Source organism: Sturnus vulgaris, chromosome 20 (genome assembly GCF_052056855.1).
Source record: "Sturnus vulgaris isolate bStuVul1 chromosome 20, bStuVul1.hap1, whole genome shotgun sequence".
Taxonomy (NCBI): Eukaryota; Metazoa; Chordata; class Aves; order Passeriformes; family Sturnidae; genus Sturnus; species Sturnus vulgaris.
In genome coordinates this window covers 7,399,454-7,419,424 of record NC_142262.1, presented here as the reverse complement: position 1 = coordinate 7,419,424, position 19,971 = coordinate 7,399,454, and the positions used below count along the sequence as shown (strand labels likewise).

The 19,971-nt window shown below is 54.8% G+C and overlaps 1 protein-coding gene across 1 annotated transcript; it reads left to right on the top strand.

Moving 5' to 3' along the window:
* The first annotated feature begins 6,094 nt into the window (after positions 1-6,094).
* Positions 6,095-18,763, top strand: CYGB (cytoglobin). Its single transcript, XM_014889198.2, has 3 exons — positions 6,095-6,670; positions 16,740-16,971; positions 17,612-18,763. The coding sequence occupies exons 1-3, from the start codon at positions 6,528-6,530 to the stop codon at positions 17,774-17,776; spliced, it is 540 nt and encodes a 179-aa protein (XP_014744684.1). The 5' UTR covers positions 6,095-6,527; the 3' UTR covers positions 17,777-18,763.
* Positions 18,764-19,971: the final 1,208 nt, after the last annotated feature.

The following is a 19,971-nucleotide window of genomic DNA, read 5'->3' as shown; positions in this document are numbered from 1 at the left end:
TTAAGTGGTTTTGTCTGAAAGAAAGCAGAACTGAGCTTTCCAAGAAGCCTGGCTTTCCAACCCCATCCAGCCAGGGCCAGAGATACCCCATAAGTCCAGCCATGGCAGGGGCCTGGAGCAGCTGTGGTTAATTCTCTCCTGGTGGACATGTCCTCTCAAAGTACTTGAAGCCCTGAAAACAAGTCTCAAGCAGCACTTGAAATGTCAGTAAAACCGAATTCTTCTAAGGCTATCCAGTAAACAGTCCCCATTCCTGAACTTGGAAGTCAACTGGGAGCAAAGGGGATGGACCTGGCCTCATTACTGGCACCAGCAGGATGGGAAACCTTTGTGGGAGTGGTGGAAGAAACATCCCAAGTGTGTCCTGCAGCCAGATGGAGACAAGAGTGAATAATTCCTTCCTGAGTGTAAGTCAGGCCGGACACAGGGTGCGGAGCTGCCTTATGCAAGGCACTGGGGAGCACTGGGGTGGCCAAGCCCCTGACCCAGCCAGCAGCCCTGGAGCACACTGAGCCCCCAGGAGCATGGGCCGGTATGCTGGGAAGTCACTGGAGCCAAATAAGCTGCGGCTTCTGGCTGAGCTGAAGCCCGAGGGGCTGAAGGACCTTCTTTTCCCTGGCAATCAGCAGCCTGGCTTTCGTAATCCCTGGGAGGACATTGCTGCTTGTGAACTCTTCTCCCCTCGCCGAGACCCAGCCAGGCTGACACCAGCAAAGTCCCCATTCTTGCACCCCAGATGCTGCCTGAGGCCCCGAGTTTTCTCCTTCTACTTGTTTATAACCACACAGCTCTCTCCAAGCAAACAGGGCACCATCAAACTGTGAGCCCCGAGTGTGCAAGGCAGCCCTCCTGGTGTAGGGAGCAATGGCTGAGTATCAGTCAGCACCTGAGTGAGTGCTGGCTTCTGCACTCACTTGGGTGACCTCTGTAATGCAAAACACCTCTTCTGGAATTGATTGACTTTGGCACTGAGGTCATTGGGTGGCCTTGGCAGCCAAAACTCGCCCCTCATGTGGGAACATATCACCTCTAAACACTCTTGAGTGATGCTGAGAGGTGCTTGGTTCAAAGGCAAGGTAATGTGAGCAGATTAGTTAATGCTTCTTGCCCTGGCCCTTGAGAGCAGGGCTGGAATGACAGGGCAGACAATGGGTTTTGAAGGCTTTTCTTTTTAAGATATGAATCAATGAAGCTGTACAAGGAGCACGGATAATGTGATCAGAATAAAAATCAGGGCTCGTCTTTGAACCAGAGCGAAGTCCCTGACGGTGTTTACTTCATGTCCTGGCACCAAATGTGAGATGATATGAATATATTAACTGACTGGCTTTCCTGAGCAACCCCATGCTCAGACCAGCTTAGGAAGGAAAAGAGCAGCAAAGAGAATCAGTTTGGAAGTGTGGACTCGTTTCCCAATAACCCTGTCACCCTTACTTACCACTGAAGGGTCTGGCAGTGACAGGGGCTGTGCTCCAGGGGGGCACTGGGGGTGAAGAGAAAGGTGGTGACACCGGAGGCTGGTCAGGATCTGGGGGATTTTACTAGCTGACTAATGCCTTGTTCATGAAGTCCCGTGGTTCTGGATCTCTCATCTGCTTCCTGAGTGTCTCTTGCTTCATCTCTCCCAGTTGTATCACAAGGTTTCAGTTTCTTCAAATCCCAGTACGGAACTGGGAGCTTTTGCAACATTCCCAGTCCAGGAACAGGTTGGTCTGAGTTGGAAGTGTTTTCCAGGGTTGTCTTAGCAGTGTCTCACCCTGCCCTGCCCTGTCCTGACAGAGAGCCCTGGGCAACACCAGCCCCTCTTCCAGGACTCCTTTCTTCCTATTCCCTTGGATTTCCTAATCCTTGGGGGTTTTTATATTGTGTGGGTTGGTAGGGATTCTTGGAGGAGGAAACCAGAAAAACTGTCATAAGATTTAAGGTCATAGGGAGGTTGTGCTTTTCCCATTACACCCAGTGCCTCCACCCTGCCTGCTGCTGCCAAGGGTCTTCATCCCAAATTCCCTTCCCAAGAATCACCTCAGTGCTGCTGCTGTCCCCACCCCCAGCACCCCACACCTCCCTGCTCCTACACATGGGGATGCTGAACTGAGATTGGAGTGGCTGCAGGGTTTGTGGACCCCTCTGGGAGCTGGGGGCTTGGGGCAGGGTCCCACTGGAAGGTTTGCTCTGGTGGCACCTCAATCTGCACAAAGCCACATTTGTTGGACTTGGAGCCCAGAGCAGAGGAGCCCTGTTCCCATGTAAGAAGGGGCTGGTTCTTTAAGCACATTCCTCCCAGCTCCTGGAGCACTGCCTGCAGTCTGGATTCCATCAGCAGAGCAATGTCTGCACCCAGCTTTGCCCCTCACCACAGCCCAGGTATCACAGAGCTCCCAGGGCTGGAAGGGGACAGCAACTCCCATCATTGTCACTTCCCTGGCACATCTCTTCCCAGCCAGGCTGAAGACCTGAGGAAATCCCAGCTTCTTGGTACCTCAGGTCTTTCCAAGTAAATTGGTGACCAAGCCTCCCAGCAATGTGGACAATGACTGCGTGATTAAACTGGGATCACTCCTGCCTTGGGATGGAGATTCAGGCAGCAACTCAACCCCAGCTGGGTTTGGGGGGGGGTCCTGCTGCCTGCAGCCCCTTTTGTCCTCCAGCCTGATCCTGCAGAGATGGCTCAGGCCACAGGTACTGCTGGCACAGAGCTGGAGCATCAGGATTGCACACAGGTCTCCTGGGATCAGAGAAGCTGGGGGAAGGAAACCTGCAATAAGCACAGAGCATTTGTACAGGCTTTAGGCTAAATCCTTCCCTCTCTGGGTAACAGCACTGCAAAGCCATTTCCTAAAGTCTTGTTATTCCTTTTCAGGCTGAGGCTTTGCAGCTGGCAGCAGGGCTGGATTAGGAAAGGGGAGAGAGGCCTGGCCTGCTGAGGGCATGCTGAGTGAGCTGGGCTGGCAACCAGAGGCTTTGCTTCAGCAAAGGTCAGGGTGACAATCCAATATCTCCAGGTCAGGTACTGCAGCAGCCCAGAGTAGCTCTGGGAGGAGAATGAAGGAGGAAAACCCAGCCTGGCATGCACCACACTGGTGCCTTCAGCTTTATTCCACCCAGAATCCCAGGACTGCTCCTGCTCTGGCCAGGTTGGTGTCTTGAGGGTCTGGGGAAGGGATCCTCACTGCACCCCTGGAATCCCACCAGCACCAAGGCCTTGGGGCAGCTCCTGCAGCTCCTTCCCAGAGCACTCCCTGATGGATCTCCTGTGGTGTCTTCCTGGGACTACCCCAAGTGATGGTGCCTGTCACAAGGTCCCAGGGAGCTGACATTGCAAGGGACACAAGAAATGACCTGTCATTCTCCAGGAACTCAATAGAAAGGCTGTCCCTATGCACCAGAAAGGGTGGACTCAGGCCCAAAGGTCTGGATTTGGGGTGTCTGCCTTCACCCCAGAGACAGTGGAGAAGTCAAAGGTGGGGATGTGCCATCATCCACATCCCACACACTGTGGAGCTGAAGTCTTGGGTTTTTTTGCCTTCACCTCCCACTCAAGGATTAGGAGCCAAGTACATTTCTCATTGCACCCAGCACATAAGAGGAGGAGAAGCAACGTGGGAGGGGACGGGAGGAGTGGGAGAAGCGGTCGGCAGGTGGGTACAGACCCTCAGGAACATGGCATGCCACAAGCAGAGGCTTGGAGGGCCTGGACACCCATCCTCACCTTCTGCAGCCGGGAGGAAGGATGGCTTGAACAAGCACTTGATCTCTTCCTGCTGTGCAGAAGCTCTGGGAGAAGCAGGTTCAGGCTCAGCTGGGACAGGGCACCATGGTGTCACCCCATCACGGGGACAGGAGATGGAAAGCAGGAGGGCTGTGATGCTCAGCTGGTGAGGGGAGAGGGATCAGGGTGTCGAATCAGGATCTGAGAGAGGTGGATTGATTTCTTCAGTACGGATTATGCAGGCTGACCCCATCCCAGACATTCTCTGTCCCCCTCCCTGAGCCCCATGGTCCTGGACTGCCCTGTCTGAGCAGCAGGCGCTGTGCTGAGCTCCCCTCTGGGCCAGCAGGCAGCAATGGTGTCAACACAGCATCTTTCTCCTGGAACAAGTTGCCTCCTAACCCCAAGCCCTTGAGAGCAACAGTCATGGGAAACCATGGAAACGGGTGGCAGGCACGTGACAGCGTGTGCTGCACTCCTGCCCTTGATTTATGTCCCACGTCTGGGACGAGACACAGAAATGCAGGGCTGTTGGGAGCATTTGGGATTTCAAGGCAGCAGAGAATCACCACTGCTTTAGTCCCCATCCCCTTTTGAGGAGCAGGATGGCACACGGGAACAGGGCTGGGCTGCTGCCAGGGCCAGACGTGATGAGCACAGAAAGAGAGGCAGAAAACTAGAAAAGGCTGGGAGATTTCTCACTCACTTTTCTAATGTTTTCTAATATTTTAATTTTTCTGAATGGAGACATTTGAGCCCAGACATTTTGACTCCAGGTGCCAGGGAGTGAGGAAAAGCACCTGCTGCACCCAGGAACCAGGCTGTGAGCCTGGGGTGGACTAAGACACCAGGTACAAAAGCTTGAAGATTTCTTTCCTTTAAACACACAGCAAGTATTAACCAATGCTCAACCCAGATTAACCTCCCAGTGTTCACATTGATCAGTGTTCGATTTTTCCCCTTTTTGAAAGCACTCGCACTGCATTGCAATTTTGTGCTGGGTTTAAGCTGCTCTTTAAGCTAAGTTTAAAACATCTCTTCCCCTACACCTCAAGGGAAGATGATAAGCTTGGCTGTGCCATGCCGGGTCTAGAGGGGTTTCTCTGCTGCCTGGTGACCACCATGGTAGTTAATGTTTGAGCTGGGGCTCATGGCTGCTCATCCCAGTGGCTACTGGCCACAAGGCAAATCCAAACTTGGTGAAGATCTGATGATTCAGCAGATGGTGGTGCTGTTATTGAGCAATTCCTGACCTCTGGCTGGGTCAGGCTGGCCACACTGCTCTGTTGTCACACTGCTGGTTTCAGCAGCTCGCAGCTGAGCTTTGCTCTCGAGCCAAGGGGTTCAGGGATGCGTGGGGCTCCCGGTCTGTCCCAGCACATGTTCCCTGGGGGACCCACAGTGGGGAATCTGTGAGCAGCATCTTCTCCACCAGCTCTCATTAGCTCTGCAAGAGCAAATCTGCTGACACCACCAGTCTGGCGGCTGCTAATGGGGAGCTGGCCAAGGCTGGATTGAAGGAGAAATACAGCAAAAAGCCTCCACAGCTCTGCAATAACAAAGCTCCAGCCCCTCAAGGGGCTCAGCCACCCCCCAGCCTGAGCGGTACCCGCAGCCCGTCTGTCGGTCTGTCTGTCTGTCGGTCTCTCCGTGTGTCGGTCTGTCCGTGTGTCCGCCCGGGCAGGGCGCGCAGCGGTGCGGGAGGCGGAGGGGCAAAGCCGCTGCTCTCCGGTCTCTGATCCCCCCCTGGGGGACTCGCGGTTATTACAAGTCTCCCTAGGATTTTCCTGCTCTCTGTGCAATGGACTGAGCTGTGTGTTTAACATGCCGGATTGTCAGGGAGCTGGGAATGGCATTTGGGTAAGAGCAGCCCCAAAAGCACACCCACGAAGGCGGCGGGATGCCTGGAGTGGAGGTGTTCCCTCCAAGGCGCTGCCAGGAGCCATGCGATTGTCAATAATACCTTCATTTCACAAGTGCTTTAACTCTGGAAATCTTTCAGCTGGATCCTGCCACAAGAAGGGAGATAAAATTCTCAACATTAAAAAGTCCCTATGGGACAGACCATGATCTCTTTTGGGGGGCAGAGAGATTCTCGCAGTGGGGAAGCCTCGTGCTCCCCTCTCGACCCGACTCTTCTTAGAGGTGAGGGGTCTGTCCTTCCAAACATCACCTCCTGCAAAATCAGGGAGTGCAAAGAGCAGAGCCGGGGCAGAACTCGGTGCAGCCAGCGGCTGGGCTAACTTTAACTCAGCACTCTGGATTCTGAATTTCCTTTGAGCTGTTTACAAAGGGCTGGAAAAAAAACTTCCAGCACTACCTCCCCCCGCCAGCCCCGTCCTGATGTTGCCCAGAACATCTCTCTCATCCCTCCCTTTCAGGGAGAAAAAAAAAAAAAAGGAAAGGAGGGAGGAGTGGGAGAGAGGAGGAGAGAGGGAGAAAGTGAGCTCACGTTCACACATTGGTGAAGAGGCTGGTCTTGCAATGCCTTTGAATATTTTACTTTTAGGCAGTTCCTCATCAGTCAGCCACACACATCCGAGGCGAGCTGAAGCTAACTACAGCCATGGACAGCACTAGGAGATCTCAAATCTAATCGCATGCATCATTCCTCCGGGATATTTTTTAAATTCCATATCTAAACACGCTGACTGGCAGCTGCACTCACACACACACACTCACACACACACACATCCACATCCACACGTCGCAGAGCCGCCGAGCAAACACCTTGTCTCCTCTCGCAGGATATACCCGCTCACACACATCTCTCTTTATCTCCTCCTGGCTTCCCGGAGGATCCTGCCGGCTGTTTTTCATGGAGAAAGTCCAGGGAGAAATGGAGATTGAGAGATGGGAAAGAAGTGAAGAGATTTCAGACGCAGAAAAAAAGGTTATTCAAGAGATATGGAGCAGAGTATATGCAAACTGCGAGGACGTTGGGGTCTCCATACTCATCAGGTATTTAAAAAACAAACCAGAAAAAAGGAAGCAGCAAATCCAAGTGAATCTCTATATAGCTGAAAAAGAGGTAGAACAATATATAGAACTGAGTGGAGATGAATGACAGCGAGTGGGGAGCTGGCTGGGTGTATTTGCTGCCTGGGAGCAGGGAGGGATTCACAGCGCTCCTCGGATTCCCACACCTTTGAGCCGGGTGGCAGCGGCGGGGGGAGCGGGGGGAGCCTTGCCGGGGACTTTGGGGGAAGCTGCTCCCATGCAAAGGTCACCTTAACCTGCGGCCGGGGCCGGGGGGCGGCGGAGGCGGGGGGAGCCCAGCCCCGGCTTCGGGTGGGTTGGGGCTCTGGGGCTTTTGGCTCCCCCAAGGAGCGGCGTGCGGATGGCACGGGCCCGTAGCAGGCTGGCGGGTGAAATAATGCAAGTTGGGAGCCAAGATAAAACCCAAGCAGGTGTGTCTCCGAGGGCACCATCTGTCCCTCCGGCGGCAGCGTCGGCGGGAAGGAGAGCGCTGAAGTTGGCGGTGGAAGGGGGCTGTGGGGGGCACAGGAGGGAGAGGAGGGCAGGGGGGGACAACAGCCCTGGCAGGGGGTGCAGAGCATCTCCCGATGGCAATGGGGCACAGACAGCAGCTCAAAGCTCTGCAACAAGAGCAGGGCAGATGCTCTGGAGGTGGGCAGCAGAGGCAGGTGGGGGTTCTTGTGTTCTCTGGGAGAAAAAACATACCCAGGTACACCGGGAAAGAGCCAAGTGGAAATCCCACAGGGTCCCACTGGCACTGGGAGTTTGGGATATCAGTGGGGTATGGCACCAACAGGCCGTTTCCCTTGCTTAAGAAGGGATGGGAGGACGGGCAGGGCAAGGAGAGGGACAGGCAAGGTGCCTGCAATGACCTATTGGCAAAGATCCTGTCCAGAGAGCCACACCACTCACCCCTGGGGTCAGGAATGCTGGGATGTCCCTGTCAGACTCCCACCTAGACCAAACACCAGGTACCCCAGGTAGGAAACCTGAGACTGGGTCGTGTCCTTCCCATTTTCTCCTGCAGCAGGGAGCTGTGGGTGTGCAGGGAACCCCTTGGATGGATATGCTGTTTATTCATAAGCATCTGAAAGTTTTCCAGTTGACTGAGCTGAAGCCCTGAGCCCACGGGGTCTGCAGGGAGCAGAGCCTCCCTGGTCATCACAATGAGCAGAGCCAGCTCCCCTCCAGGCTCGCTGCCAGCACTGCAATGGGATTTTCTTACCAAGACCCCTCTGCAGATTCCAAAATGACATTGGAACCCCTTCTCTGGCTCCTTCACTAACATTTCCTTCTCTCAGAGCCTGCTGATGGCTAAGCCCATTCCCCCATAGCCCCCACTCCGTGTAGGCAGTCAGGGCAGTCAGGAGGTGTGACAGCTCCGTGGCTGGGGACCCCAAACCTACCTAGGCTGGGTTTGAAGCAGAAACGGCAGAGATCTGAGGGTTACAAGATTCCCCTCAGCCCCATCCCATGAGGTTCAGCTCAGGGCTTGGCCACCAGCCACGCATGGCCAGCTCCTTGCCCAGCATCTGGGATGTGCAATGGCCCCATCTGCCAGCACTTCCAGGTGCCCACTGCCCACAGACACAGGGACGGTGGCTGTGTGCCCAGGGCTGGCATCGAGGGACTCATGGCAAGGCCATGGGGGATTCACCCAGGGCAACTCACCTCTTTTGGGATCCCCACGGTGCTTGGAGCAGGGCTGGGGACCAGGTGGCCGAGCTCTGGTCCCAACTCAAACTTTCCCAGCAGAAGTTTTTGGTCCAGTTTGGTTCTTTTTTTAATCCAAGCAGAACTGTGAATTGTGGTGAAGGTTTTCTCCTGCTGTAACAACAGGGCAGAACAGAACTGCCTGCTAGGGTGAACCCTGTCTCTTTGGGAGCCTTTACATCCTTAGTCATGGCACATGCCATGGCACATCCCAGCTAAACCCTCCTCCCTCAGCCAGAGCTTCCCTGGGATGCTTAAAGTGAGGTCTGACCTTGTGCACGGCCCTGGGGATAGCGATGCACTTCGGGTGAGGTACCATCCCCTCCAGCAGCACCGGCTGGAGCATCCACCTGCACCCGCATGGCACAGCCTGGTCACAAACCCTGTCCCCAAAGACGCCTTTGCTCTGCTGCTCTGAGCCCTGCTGCCACCTCTGAGCTGCACCTGAGCTCCCAGGGGAAGCACGTGCCGGCCGAAAGCAGGGCAGCCCTGGCCGGGGCCGGGAGCACCGAGCGGCGCTGCCGCTGCTCCAGCTGTGCTCACAGCTGGCAGCAGCCGCCGGCAGAAGTGGGTCATGCGTGGAGGCCGCCGGGAGCACGGGCCGGCCGCAGCCTCTTCCCAAGACATGATTCAGCAGCTCCTGAGGTCGGGGCTGGGGAGGGGGCAGTGGGTGGCCGCTGGTGGGGTCGGTGCGAGGTGACCCGCCCTGCGCATTTTGGGTGGGCACACACACAGCGTGCCGGGGGCTGGGAGCTGCCCCAGTCAGCCTCTGTTTCACCAGTGCCTGCTGGGATTCCTGCTCACCTTGCTAGGGAAACTGAGGCAGAAAGGGTTTGCACAGGTGTGGCCAAGGAGAAGGAAAGGGGATGCGTGGCTGTGGACCCTCCTTTGGTGCAACCCCCACGGGCAGAGTGGTGAGAGCAGGTAAATCTGTCAGCACCTCTATGGCTGGCACTGTGACCAGGGCCTTGGCTGTGTCTGGTGGCACAGGGTCTCTCCCTGCTTACCTGCTCCATCCTCTCTCCATCCCTTCAGAGCTGCTGAGGGCAGGGAATTACATTTTCCAGTGTGGGAAGGGCTGAGGGGTTGCAGCACCACTGAAATTCATGGGCCTGATTCGGTGCCCCAAGGGTGGAGGCAGGGAGGCAGCAATGCCCACCAAAAGGCAGTGATGGGGGGTCTGCAGTGCTGCCATCCTGCAGGAACCCAACCCAGCTCCCTCTGTCTCTAACCAGCACCCCACCCCTCCACCCTCAGCCTTTCCAGGCTTGGCAGATAGGGAAACTGAGGCACAGAGCTGGGCATCATGTTCCCATCCCTCGTGGCCGCTGCCGGTGCTTGAACCCACATCAAACCCCCAGGGTCCTGCCCTAGCATGATGGGTCCCCGATCTCACAGAGTTCTGGCACCCCAGGGGACACAAACAAGAATAATGGGGGCTACGGCTGAGCAGCCACCGGATCCTGGGAATCTGCGCTCTGTGGTTAAAACTATGTCGCTAATTGACAATTTCCTCGGCGGGGAGCCTCGCCCCGGAGGAAGCAGAGTCTCCTCGCCACGCTCATCTTCCTCCTCGGGAGCTCAGGGGCCTCTGCAGGCTCCTTCTCACAGCTGCCTTAACCCTTGCTGGAGCTGGAGCAGGATTTGGGGCTGGAGCTGGAGCAGCTCATCTGGGGCTGTGCATCCTTGCTGAGTGCTTCCCGAGTGGGTTGGTTGGGAGCCCTGGGCTGGAGTTCTTCCGTAGCCTCCCCATGCCCCCAGGCTCGTTGCTGCACCTCAGTTTCCCCATCTGTTATTTAGGAATCAGTCCTTTTTGAACCCTCCCTCACCACAGAGCTCACAGGAGAGCAGGGCAGCCTTCAGAACCTGCATTAGCTTTCACTGTGCAGTGCAGAGCCCTCCAGCGTGTGGCTGTCCCTCCCCAGGCTCTCCCTTTTTTCCTTCCAATAGTTTATTGGCAATAGCGTGAGACAGAGCTGGGGGGTGCAAACACCCAGGGTAGCTCAGCCCTCCACAGCACACGGGGGCTGAGAGCACCCAGGAGTGAATATCGGGGGGGGTTTGGGACCCTCTCTCCTCTGCAGACCCCAACTAAGCCCAGCACCCCAGGGCTAAAACCACAGCCTGTCCCAGCCAGCACACACACTCGCTCCCACACCCACACACACGTACCATAGTCACAGATCTGAGACCACAAAACTTTATGGATTCCACCAGGGGATAAAACTCAGGGATAGTTTCTATTAGATTCCAAGACAATCTGGACCAAATGTTAATGCCGTGCCAAGGGCAGGCAACACAACCTGGCTCAGCCACCACAGGCTGTGCCTCCCCCACAGGGCTTCTCCATCACTGTTCCCCCCGTCTGCGCTTCAGAGCCATCAGCTTTCCAAATTTCCTTCCAAATTTCCACCTTCTCCATCACTCCTGATGTGCTCTTTCCCCCTCAAGAGGTGTAGATGGGGAAGCAAAAGGTTTGCCAATGCAGGATCAGGCCCCTGGATTTCAATGGCTGCTTAGTCTGAGCAAACACCTGGATTCAGAGAAGTTTCCAAAGAGCTTTAAAATATGAAAGCACTCCTTGGATGCCAGATGTTATTGTGAGTTAAAATAGCAAAAAATCTGAGTAATGAGTCTGGCAATGCAGAAAACCTTTTTTTTTTTTTCCGTGGCTGAATCAAAAAGGTATGGGTTGAATCTACCCAAAAATGACATTTAAAGAAGTGATTTTGCAGCTACCCCCAAAGCAAAGATGTGTTTTGCAGAGGCGTCCATAGGGAAAGGCTCCATTCCCAGCTGATGGAGGACACATTTCAGGGCAAAGTGGCTCAGAGAGAGATGCAATATCTGTCTTTGAAAAGGGCTCAGTGAACAGGCCAGCAGCAGTGTCCCTGTCCCACGCTCACGAATGGTTGTGGTCAAGCTGGGGAGATGTTTTTGTGGGGACAAGGAGAGCCAGAGAGCAGCAGGACTCTGCTCTGCTGGCACAGGCACACATAAGGGACATTTCCCAACCTAACAACCACTCCATGAGCCGTGAGGGGGCGAGTGAGGGTTTAATAAGCTCAGTCTCTAAACAGCCCCTTCTCCTACGACTGTGTTGTCTCTGAATCACAGCTCCCAGGACCAGCCCTTTTGGCTTCTCCATGGCCAAGGCAACTGTGTGGGGAGCCCTGTGGCACATCCTGCCACCAGCCATGACCTCAGGGATGTCCAGAGAAGAGCCTTTCCCTTGTCCCCTGTCCCCGTGCTGCCCTTGCATCACCTGCAAGCCACGTGGGGGTAGAAAAATCCCACTCAACACCCCAAGAGCTGCAGGGACATCCGTGACCAAGGCTAGCAAAGGCACAGAGGGCGAGCAGCTTCCCCGGACGGTTTCGGTGGCCGTGGCTAAGGATGGGTCGGTACCAGCGGTGACAATCTCTCCTGCCGAGCAGGGGGCGAGGGCCGAGGCTGGGCTGTGCCAGCCGGCCCCGGCAATGCGGCTGCGGCGGAGCGGGGCGCGCCCGGGGCGCGGCTGGGCGAGCGCTCGCCTGCGGAGCTTCAGGGCTCATTAACGGCAGGGAAATGTCAGGATAGCCCTGGCCAGGCTGGCAGCGCTGAGGGTGCCTGGGGAATGCTGGCGATCCTGCCCGAGCACGGGCAAGGCTGAGCCGAGGCTGCTGGAAATCGCCAAGGGAGGGAGGGAGGGGAGAGGTGGTGATGGACACAGCGACACACGGGTTCACTTTCAGTGGAACATGGACTGTGTCCTTGTGGATGTATGTTATCCACCCCTCTACCCAGCCAGGGGTCTTCTTCCAGCTCCAAGGGAGGTAGGTCTCCAGAGACACCTGGGAAAGCCACTTTGGTGATGTAAATTCACTTCTCCAGTGAAAGCTGTCCTAAACCCTAGCCTAAAGGCTCATCCGTGCAGCCGAGAGGCTTTGGGCTGAATCCACATATGTGGTAGGGGAAAACAACAGCAATAAGCACGTGGAGCTGTGAGTTGTGAACACAGAAGTGAGCAGGACATGCCGCTGGGAGTTTCTAGCTCATGTCCAAATATATTTGGTGGAATCTTTGCTGCTGAGTCCACTCCCAGCCTCTCTGGGGTGTGCTGGTCCATCTGCCTTGAGCATTGGGGCATCACAGCCTCCGAGCACAGTTCAGTGTTGTGCTGGATTCTGCTCCCAAGGATTTGCATCTGGATGTGGGCTTCACCTGGAGGAAGGCCAGCTACACGTTTCTCTCAGCTGTAGGAGCTGAATTTAGCATTAGCGTGTGGATGGGGGGCTTGGCCCTTTCCCTTCCAGCCCTCCCATGACAGAGCTGGAGATGTTGCCCACCACCATCTCCACCTGTCCAGGAGCTTTCAGAGAGAGCACAGGGGAGCAGACGGGCACCATCCTCTTCTTACTCATTGGATTTGCCTTTGTTTGTCTTGCTGAGCTGTGGCATTGACACGACTGAGATTTTCCTCACCCTGGGCTGGGTAAACACCCAGGCAGCACCCAGCAGCCTTTCCCCAGCCTGGAAAGGGGATGATGGGCTACAGGTGGCTGGGAGGAGCAGGGGAAACATGCAGGCAAAGCAGTGATACAGCCCTCGGCATAATAAATAGCAGCATCACACACCACCTGCCTACCCATTATCAGCTGCTTTGTAGGCACCCCAGAGAGGAGCTGGAAAGAGAGGTTTGAAAAGGGACATGAGAGGCTCCAGGCTGCCTTAGAGTTTCTCCCACGTAGAGGGACGAGGCGAGAGAAAACATGAAAGCATTGGTAGGTTGAGTCACCAACCCTGGAGGGATTTAAGAGATGTGTAGATGTGGCACTTGGGGACGTGTTTTAGTGGTAGGCTTGGCAGTGCTGGGTTAAGAGTTGGACTTGGTGATCTTAAAGGCATCTTCCAACCTAAATGATTCTGTGGAAGTCTAGAAAAAGAGCAGTCTGTAAGTCCTGGCTGGGGATTCAGCTGAAGCCTCCCAGAAGATCTGAGGGTTCATGAGCATTTTCACTCCACAATTTACAAACAGGATAAATGAAATATCATGGGTTTAGGTGCTTGAGGGGACCAGGCAGTATTCAGGTGTCCTCTTTCCAGCTAAGGAGGCAAGGAGGTGGCTGGGTTTGGAGGTTTTCTCATGCAGGATTTGCTCTGCATGCTCTGAGGAGATGGAGGAGATGCCACTCCTCCCTAACAGAAAACAGGTTTCCAGTAACTGCAGTGGGTTTGCACCTTAATTATTTCCTTTGGCTCTGCTACTGGGAATGGTTGTGTCCTTAAAGTTGTTATAAGGGCAAAAGAGAGAGGAAAAGCAATCCTGACATCCTGTCCGCTGGGTCCAGATGTAGCTGGCAGGGTACAAATTAGCGGGTGGAGAATGGAATCGCTTAAAAACAAATTTAATGAGATCGTATGCAGGCATCTGGTTCCTATCAATCATCATTTTGTGTGATATGCAATGGTAAATATCATCTTTTAATGACTCTGATGGAGAAAAAAAGCCCAAACCACACATGCACATGCATAATGATCCAAAAAGCTGCCACAGCCCAAGAGGTTTGAACTCTCAAAATTTTCTGTAGATGGAAAAATCCCAACTGACACCTCTTCTAACTCACTATTGTTGGAGTTATTTTATTTCTTTTTTTTTTCTCCTTTCCTCTAGTTATATTTAACCTTTGTGTTAAATTAATCTTCTCTGTTTATTAACAACTAGCACTGAGTGAACCTCCTTCCCCCTTCTTTGAGGTTTGACAGCTCAAATATTTGCTCCAGGCACAAGTTCTTGCTGCAGGCGCCTGCTGCTCTCCGAGGAGAGGTGGCTGCAGGTCTCTGGCCATCCATGGCTTTGCTTGACGATGTTTTAGGGCTCCTCTGTTTCAGCTCTCCACCAAAGAAATGCAGCAAACACAGGACTGAACACGTGAGCTGAGGGTGTGCTGGTTTTACATCCCCAGCACTGCTGCTGTCCTGATGGCAGATCCCCTGGGAAAGCTGCTGGGCTCAGCTCCCATAGGGGCATCAGCCTGAGGGTCTGCAAAGCAGGGAAAGGCTGGAAACCAAGGATTGGGATCCTTCATTGGCCTGGTCTCACACAGGTTGGGGTGTTCTGAGGGTTTAACCAGTCTGCTCCTGGCATATCTGGCCGAAAGTGGGGAGAGGTGGAGGTGATGGTCCCAGGGTCTCCTGTTGGCCCTTCTCTTGTTGGGGACACACTGTAAAGCCTCGTGATGCAAAGGTCAGTCCCTCCCTTGCTATTCCCTTCCCGGTTCAGACCAGGAATTTTTCTCAACTCGTTTCCCATGCCTTCAGAACATTCTGCCCTTCAGCTGAGATAAAACACAGCTTTTCAGGGAGCTTCCCGTGGTTTGGGGCTCAGAGGCTGAGACATGCAGGGTCCAGCTGGCAGCTGCCATCCCCTGGCTGGGGCAGCAGGTCCCACTTCCAGTGACATCCCTTGCTCCCAGTGCCTGGGGGGGAGCCTGTTGAGGTGAAACATCCACTAGCAGGAATGGTTAAACCCTTAGCTCTGACCCCAGCAGCATGACCCTGGCTGGAGCTGGAGGGCTCTGCTGGGTGACAGGAGCTGCAACAGCTGGATGGGATAGGGGCAGAGGAATGCTGAATCCAGCTGGAAAAAATGGTTCCATTAAACCAAAGTGGAGCATTTGCCCTTCTGTGGGGAAATGCCCAGGGCAGAAGTCTTAAACCCTGGGAATGATGTTATCCATGCAGCCCTGGCCAGCTCCATACCCCAGCGCCTCTCTGACAGCTCTGGGCTGAAGGATTGAGCATCTCTGTGGCAGCAGGAGCTGGAGACAGCCAGGCCTGGGAGTGATTTCTCCCGACAGGGACCAGATGTGTCAGGAGGAGCTGTGCCCGGGGGGAAGAGGCTGCACAACAACAAGAGGAGTTTTGTCATGGGTCCCCTCTGGGTTTTAAAAGCAACACCTTGTCTCCCCCTTCCACCTTCCCTCCTCCCCCACCCTTCCTGATGCACACTCTTCACACCTCCAAAACCTATTTTGGGCCATCTGATGAATCCCAGATGCCTTGGGAAGAACAGAAGTGGTGGTGCACTCCAGGAGCTGCTTCACGGCGCTTCCTTGGCAATGCCCCCAAGCTTTCACAAGCCAAGGGAGCGGGGGAAGGAAGGGAGCGGGGGGGAAAAGGAAGATAACAAATTGGTAAAGGAGCCTGGTACTCAATATTGTGATTATTCATGGAGTGGTGAGTGGGAAAGAGGATCCCACCTGGTTCTGGAGAGCAGTGGTGATGGTTGGAGAGAGAGGTGAGATGGGTTCAGGTTCCTGTGGTTTGGGATGGAGCTTGGGAACGGGTTAGGGAGGGGAGCAGGCAGTCTGCCTGGAGCCAGGAATGCTGGGGGACAGCCTGGGAGCACTCTGCTGCCTCCTGAGCATCCTTCACCAGTCCAGGAGCCAGGGAAAGCCCCGTAGGAGGGAGAGAGTTGGGTGAAAGCAGGGAACAAACACTGACGTGGTGCTCTTCTGCATAAATTAGGTGGAAGCGGGTGGTTAATGTGACTCAAGTGTCAGCCCCAGCTGCAATCCTGGCATGGGTTGGCATTGGTGGCTCTAGCTCTGGTCCCTGTTACCTTGTGCCCTTCAACTCCTTGCCCTCTCCAGCCTTCCCTCTCCATGGGGAGCTCAGCATATCAGCTGTGACCACAATTTCATTTTTTTCAGCTGCATTTTATTGGGGTTGACTTAATCTTGAGGTTCCCAAGCCCTTCCATCCAGAGGGGTTGGTGAGATTTTGGAGTATCCTTGTGCTGGGAAAAATGTCACAAATGAGCAGTAACATCAGTTCAGGCCTTAGGTCCCCCTGGAAACTCTGGTGGGGCTGATCTATGAAGAGTGGGGCAACTTGGACAAAGAGAGACTGTTCTGGGTGGCAATGCAGAAATAAAGCCCATGGTGGCAAGGAAGAGGGGCAAGGAGAGGCCGGATGGGATAAAGAGAGGTTTTCATGCTCATCTGCAGCTCTCTGAGGCAGGATGAGATGTTTTGATATATATGGGCACGTATCCAGCATCTGGCACGCCTGGGTGGCATCTCCGGGCATCAAGAACTCAGTCTTGCTTCTGCTTTGAGAATTAATATCCAGCTGGGATGACCTTGTGGCAGATGGGATTTGGGAAAAAGGCATCAACCTGCTGGTTTACAGACAGCTGAATGCTGCAGCTCCTGGAGAATTTGATAGGAAAATCAGCACTGGCTGTGTGAGACACAGGGCTGGCTTCCAGCATCTCCATCCCCTGTGCTTTGCTTTAACCCCTCAGCCTGCTCTCCCTCTCCTGATGGCATTTCATGTCTGTTCTTTCTGGAAGGTTTTTTGTGAACTTCCCCTCGGCCAAGCAGTACTTCAGCCAGTTTAAGCACATGGAGGACCCCCTGGAGATGGAGAGGAGCTTGCAGCTGCGCAAGCACGCCCGGAGGGTCATGGGGGCCATCAACACTGTGGTGGAGAACCTCAACGACTCGGAAAAGGTCTCCTCTGTCCTGGCCCTGGTGGGCAAGGCTCACGCCCTCAAGCACAAAGTGGAGCCCATCTACTTTAAGGTAAAGGATAGGAGCACAATAACCTTTGGGCTGCTTTAGGGAGAGGGCAGGGGAGTGGGAGCTGTGGTGGGTGGTGCTGCCTGTCCTTGGCTGGATGTGGGGGCTGCTCCCCACACAGCTGGAGTGTCCCACTGTGACACTGTCCTGTGCAGACCACCATCCCCACACACAGACAGGGCCAGAGCACCCAGAGCCTCCCCCTGCCCAGGGAAACCCCCCTGGCTCTGTCCATGCTTGTGGCTGTCCCCCTTCTTTTGGAAATTAAGCACGATAGCAGGGACTCTAATTATTAATAACACCAAGATCACAGGTTTGATCCCCATGTAGCCATTCACTTAGGAGTTGGACTTGATGATCCTTATGGGTCCCTTCCAACTTGGAATTCTCTGTGATCCTGTAAATAATCTGTGGTGCCCAGACCGGGGAGATGCTCAAGCAGCTCCCTCCTCATGCCTGGGTCTCTGCCCTGCTGGGCTGGTGACCTGTCCTGTCCTCCCAGGGGTGTCAGCAGGCCTCCAGGACATCTGTGTCCCACAGACAGCAACAGGATTCGAGTGTTTTCACAGGGAAAAGCTAAATTTGCTGTGAGCAGCAACCTGGAGAGTTATTAACCCCTTGCTTGCCGTCTGCCTCCCCTCAGAAACTCACTGGTGTCATGCTGGAGGTCATTGCTGAGGAATACCCCAACGACTTCACCCCGGAGGCACACGGAGCCTGGACCAAGATGAAGACCCTCATCTACACCCATGTGACAGCAGCCTACAAGGAGGTGGGCTGGGCTCAGTACCCCACTGCCACCCTGTGAGCGCCCAGGGGGCCACCAGAGGGGCAGGGAGGGCTTCGCTCACCCCAGGACTTCACTCTGGTCTCTTCTCAAGATCTTTGCTAGGTTTGGGGAGCCCGGTAGGGCCAGTTCTGTCAGCTGCCAAGTCACAATTTGATCTCCATGGGGTTTAAAAACAAACTAAACAAGCAAAAAGAATCACAGAACCATGAAGGATGTGGGTGGGCTGGGGTGAAGCAGTTGCAGGGGACGCTGGAAGGGGATGCAGAGAGCAAGGGGAGAGCATTGGTTGTTGGCTCCATCTTCCTGTCCTGGCCTGTCCATCACCACCTCCCAAATCCTGCACCTCACTTGCACCATCTCAAAGTTCCTTGTACAAGTGCTGCTGCCCTGTTCACTGATGAACAACACAACCCTCATTTTCCATGCAAAGCCCCTGGGTAGACCTGGCTTTTGGGGGCACACGTGGAGACCTCCAGCTGGCACCGAGAATGCTTTGCTTTGCACTTTCTGTATCACCTGGCAGGGCTGACAGCCAGAGCCACTCTGGGTGCCCATCACCCTGGCCTCCAGGTGGGCAGCAGCCCTCAGCTCTCCTGTCACCCACAGTCCCTGTCCTTGGCTGGCTGCTGCAGACCCTCCTGGGGTGGGAGAGAAGCACTCCCACAGCACGAGAGAGTGGGAAGGAGGAGGATGCCTTTGGGCTGCCTCCCCTCATGGCTCAGAGCATGTGTGTAGGTGGGATCCCTGTGCCATATGTGGGGAGCTGGTGAGTCCACCCACTGCCCTTCAGCTCCCTGAGGATGGGCTTGGGTGGCACATGCTGTGCCACTGCCCTGGGAGCTGCTGTGTGTAGGGCTGGCTGCCAGCTCTGCCCTCTCAGTGAGAACAGGGGTCAGGCTGTGACCAGGAGGAGGAAAGATGGCATGGACATATCAGGAGGGATTTCTGGGTGTGAGGAAAGGTCCCTTCTCTGTTAAATTTAATAAATACCTTGTATAGAACATATTCCTGCCCTCGTGGTGAAACTGGGTTCCTCCAAATAAAGTGCCTGGAAGAAATCAGCCCATGCAGGAGCTGTGTCCCTCCTGGGGACAGCAGTGCTCCTGCCTGTGCCTGACAAAGGCTTCTCCCACACCCCCCAAAACGTGGCTGCAGGGCTTGGAGCACTCATCCTGCCTCCAACTCCTCCTGAACCTCCGGGTGAGTCTGCCTGGTTTGTGCCTCGGTTTCCCCTGCAGTTATGAAAAAGGGAGGAGGAGCAGCAGCCCTGTTGCCTCCTGCCCACATGTGGTTGGATTTATAAGATTTCTGGGAACTGAATGGCAAAGGATTGAGGATGAAATGTCAGATGTGCTGGGAAGCTTTGGAATCCTTGCCACCCGATATTTCCCTAAAGGCCTATGCTATTTTTAGAGCTCTAGCATTAAGGGCAATGTTATCTGTTGAAGTGGGAGGAGGGTTCCCTTCTGAGATTTCCTCTGGCCTCACTCCACCGCTGTCCTGGAGAGCTGGCAGCTTCCTGAGAGAGACCAGCTCCTCTTCTGGATGCCAGCTGGACAGGCAGCAAGCCCACAGTTCCAACTGGGATCCCTACAGCCACCTTGGGGACATCCCTCCACTGTGGGGACACTGCTGGAGGGGGCATGGTCACTCCCCCAGGCTGACCTCCCTCCTCCAGAGCAAACAGACAGACAGGAACTCCTGCTTTGCTCGCCTGTGCTTTTAATCATCCCCAGGAACAGGTTTATTATGTCTCAAAATATCCCCAGGACTCCACTAATGCCACTACAGCCACCCTGGCCTTGCAGTTCTGTCCCTCCTACATCCCACATTACCACTGATGGAGAGGAGCAGTGGAGCCTGGAGCAATGGCACATTCTGGGCTTCCACGGAGAGCTGGGTGGCAATAACAGCTCGGGCACAGCTGTCCTGGGCATGGCAGCGTGCAGGATCCCGGGGGTTGTAAAAGGAAGGGGCAGGCACAGGGTGACAAGTGATGCTGCTTTGCTCATGGGGTGGACTGTCAGTCAGAGTCAGCACCCCCAAAATTCAGCCCACCAGCCTGCACTGCTGAAGGTGCCAAGAGCTGCTGCCTCCAGCTTCCCCTGGAGTGTCACAGCAGCTGCTCATCCCTCGAGTGGAGGCATCCCTCAAACGGCTGCTGCTGCCTGGGTTAGGGATGGATGGGGAAAACCTGTTCAGCCATTGCCTTC